Source organism: Plectropomus leopardus, unplaced genomic scaffold, assembly GCF_008729295.1.
Source record: "Plectropomus leopardus isolate mb unplaced genomic scaffold, YSFRI_Pleo_2.0 unplaced_scaffold15958, whole genome shotgun sequence".
In the NCBI taxonomy this organism is placed as follows: domain Eukaryota; kingdom Metazoa; phylum Chordata; class Actinopteri; order Perciformes; family Serranidae; genus Plectropomus; species Plectropomus leopardus.
The window spans coordinates 1-3023 of record NW_024617120.1 but is presented as its reverse complement, the minus strand read 5'-3'; the positions used below and the strand labels follow the sequence as shown (position 1 = coordinate 3023).

Here is a 3023-nt window from a genome sequence, read left to right as displayed (position 1 = left end):
AAGTAAATCTTATGGAACATTATTTTTCTTTACCAAATATTATAGTAGAACAGCTTTCTCAAGCAGTTTGTGATGCATTTTCATCATTTAGATAGATAGATATTATTTTGAATGTCTTTGGCAAAATTCAAATCTATAATTTTAATCTAGATTAATCTAGATTAACTACAGGATTGCAGTGAGATTAATCCAGATTTAAAAAATTAATCTATGCCCAGCACTAATTATTTATCTTTAAAAATCATTTTATAGTATGTGAAAAGATGTTGAAAAAAAAAGTAATCTCAAAGACTTACGAAAAGGGTCCAAACCGCCTGAATAATGTGTGTTTTTTCCCTTTTAAAGATGACGGCTCATTTCTGTGATTGTGATGTAATAATTTAATGTAAATCTTTGGTCTCTGACTTTATCCGTCTCCTTGTCAACAGGCTTTCCACCAAAGATTGAAGCTCTTCCGCAGAACGTCAGCGCAGAGGCGGGAAAGTCCCTGACGGTGGCTGGAGTGTTCTCCGGAGAACCCGCGCCCTCTGTCCAATGGGTCCACTCAGGTCGGACCCTCCCCAACGGGAACGAGCGGTGCCACGTGGAGAATGCCGCCGCCCTCTCCACCCTGGTGATCTCTGCGGTGAAGGAGGCCGATGGCGGAGAGTACACCCTGCGACTGTCCAACGAGTTCGGCTCTGACTCTGCAACTGTTAACGTTCACATTCGGTCCATGTAAAAAAAAAAAAAGAAAAAAAGCTAATTTATATCCCAGTTTCCCTCTTCCAGAACCTTTTTATTTAGTGAATTAGCAACGATAATCTTACGTGAGAAAGATCTGGATTTCTGTTCTTGTAAATATGAACTATTTTTGTACCAAACTTGACATTAATTTATGCCAAACTAGACTAAAGTCTAAAGTTGTTATAAAATGTGCCATATTGGACAATTATGACTTAGGATTTTTGAACCACGTTTCTGTGACATGTACATAATGTATATAGCCGAATTTAACGGTTATGGGAAATGTATGCATTGTTATTTATGACAATAATATTAACTGAAACAAAAGAACAAATGCTTTAACAGGAGAAAGTTCCAGAAAGAACGAATACCCTGTCAAACTGAGAAACTAAACTCTGTGCCTCAACGATAAGTTGAAGTCTAAGATTGCCTCAGCAGGTAGAGAGGCTCCCTGTTGATGTTCTGAAACAAAAAGACAAAGTTGTTGTTTCGTCGCGCGTCTGCGTGCGATATTACAGTTTCCTATGAGTTGTACCGTGAGTGTAAGACCCTGAGTGCTGTTTGCATCACCCTCATGTAAGCAGCATGACGCGGCCTTGTGCTCAGACTGACTGCGTCATACCACCAAGATTTGTTGACCAGCTCAGAGTGCGAGCGGCCTGCACTCTCAGCATTTAGATCATTTTAATAAAGAGCGCTGCTTCTGCACAGGACGGCCGGAGCGGCTTCCTAAACGTAACATCTCCTGGCCATTAAAGAGGAAGTCGCCGCTGGCTCTGCGGTGCAGACGCAGCGCTGTCTCTCGGAGGATAGCTAGCTAATGTGTTTGTGTTGCAGTGCGAGTGTTGGTAGCTTTTAGTCATTTCACCGTGTCAGTAGTCAGGGTCGTCTTTGTTCACCACAGGTACTCCACCTCCTGTGAGAGAAAACTACAGTCCTGTTTTCCACCCTGCAGTTTGGTTTCATTGATCTGTTGATGTAGAACTGTATTTCATCCTCCTTGAGTTTTATTCATTTCTGATTTAATAAAGCATGATTTCAGCACTACAGGTGCCTTCCTGTTTCCTGTGTCACCTCTGCTCTCTGAGCTGCATTTCATGCAGGCTGCGATTAGAATGAGCTTATCACAGCGAAGAGTTTTAAAAAATCTCGTCAGACAAAAGTCCAAATATAGGAGGTCTAAAAAGTCATAGTACAGTATGAGTATTTTTCAGGATTTTTTTTTAAAAAAACATACTAGATTGATGTTTTAGATGACATACTATACTATGACTTTTTTGTGATTTTATTATAATAATAATAGATTTTATTTGTGATGCTCTTCACATTTGGAACAAATCTATTCAAAGTTCTACAAGATAAAAGCTTTAGCATAAAAAAACAGATGAAAACTGCCAAAATAAAAGCATATTTAAAAGTCACCAGAAGGCAACTCTGATGGTCATATACAACTATTTAATCTGTGTTATTGCAGTAGACAGCAGGGAGAAGGCTGCAGCTCTGACCGTCAGCCTGAGGCTCCACAGGTGAGCACAGATCATATCTGCAGGGTTTCCCCCATAATGCCCGGCCTGACCCCCTGCCTTTTACTACTTTCTTTTTTAACTCTTTCCCCGCCACTAACGAGATTTTCTGTCAATTGGTGTTTTCACTGCAGTGTAGGGGACACTGTTGCAGATGTTGTGCAATAAAACAACATTTCCACGGCCAAAAACAAACGAACAAGACGGTCTCAGGTCCCAGGGTGATGGAGGAGAGGACTTCTAACGTGCCGACTTTATCGCTATTTAGCGGCTTTTCGGACCCTCTCAGCAGCGTTATATTTAAAAAGCAAAAAAAGAGAGATTTAGCAACTTATTTAGATAGCTTGGGTACAAGGAGGAAATATATTGTCCTGTATTCCCATGCCCGCTCTTCAGAGTAAAAAACGCCGCTGTGAGCGGTCATCAGGCCAGTTGTCCCCCCTCTCCTCCTGCTGCTCCAGGTGTGAGTGTGACGGTGACATGAAGGACGAGAGGACACCCTGTTCTCGGTCTGAGCTCACGTGTGGTGGGTTTCAAGCTGGTTGGTTGTGTTGAAAGAATAAACTGATATCTCAGGTCAAGTTAAGTCAATTTTATTTATAGAGCCCATTATCACAAACATGGTTTGCCTCAGAGGGCTTTACAGCAGACACCCTCCCTCTGCCCTCAGACCCTCACATCACCCGAGGAACAACTCCCAAAAAGAACTCCTGAAACGAAGGAAAATGAGGAAGAAACCTCAGGAAGAGCGGCAGAGGATGATGAGGGATCCCT

The 3023-nt window shown here is 41.8% G+C and overlaps 1 protein-coding gene across 1 annotated transcript; it reads left to right on the top strand.

Moving 5' to 3' along the window:
- Positions 1-391: 391 nt before the first annotated feature.
- On the top strand, positions 392-1773 carry LOC121964551 (myosin light chain kinase, smooth muscle-like; the record flags this gene model as incomplete). The annotated part of the gene is made up of 1 exon (XM_042514754.1): positions 392-1773. A coding segment is annotated over one exon (330 nt), but the record flags the coding sequence as incomplete, so codon positions are not given.
- Between the last annotated feature and the right edge of the window lie 1250 nt (positions 1774-3023).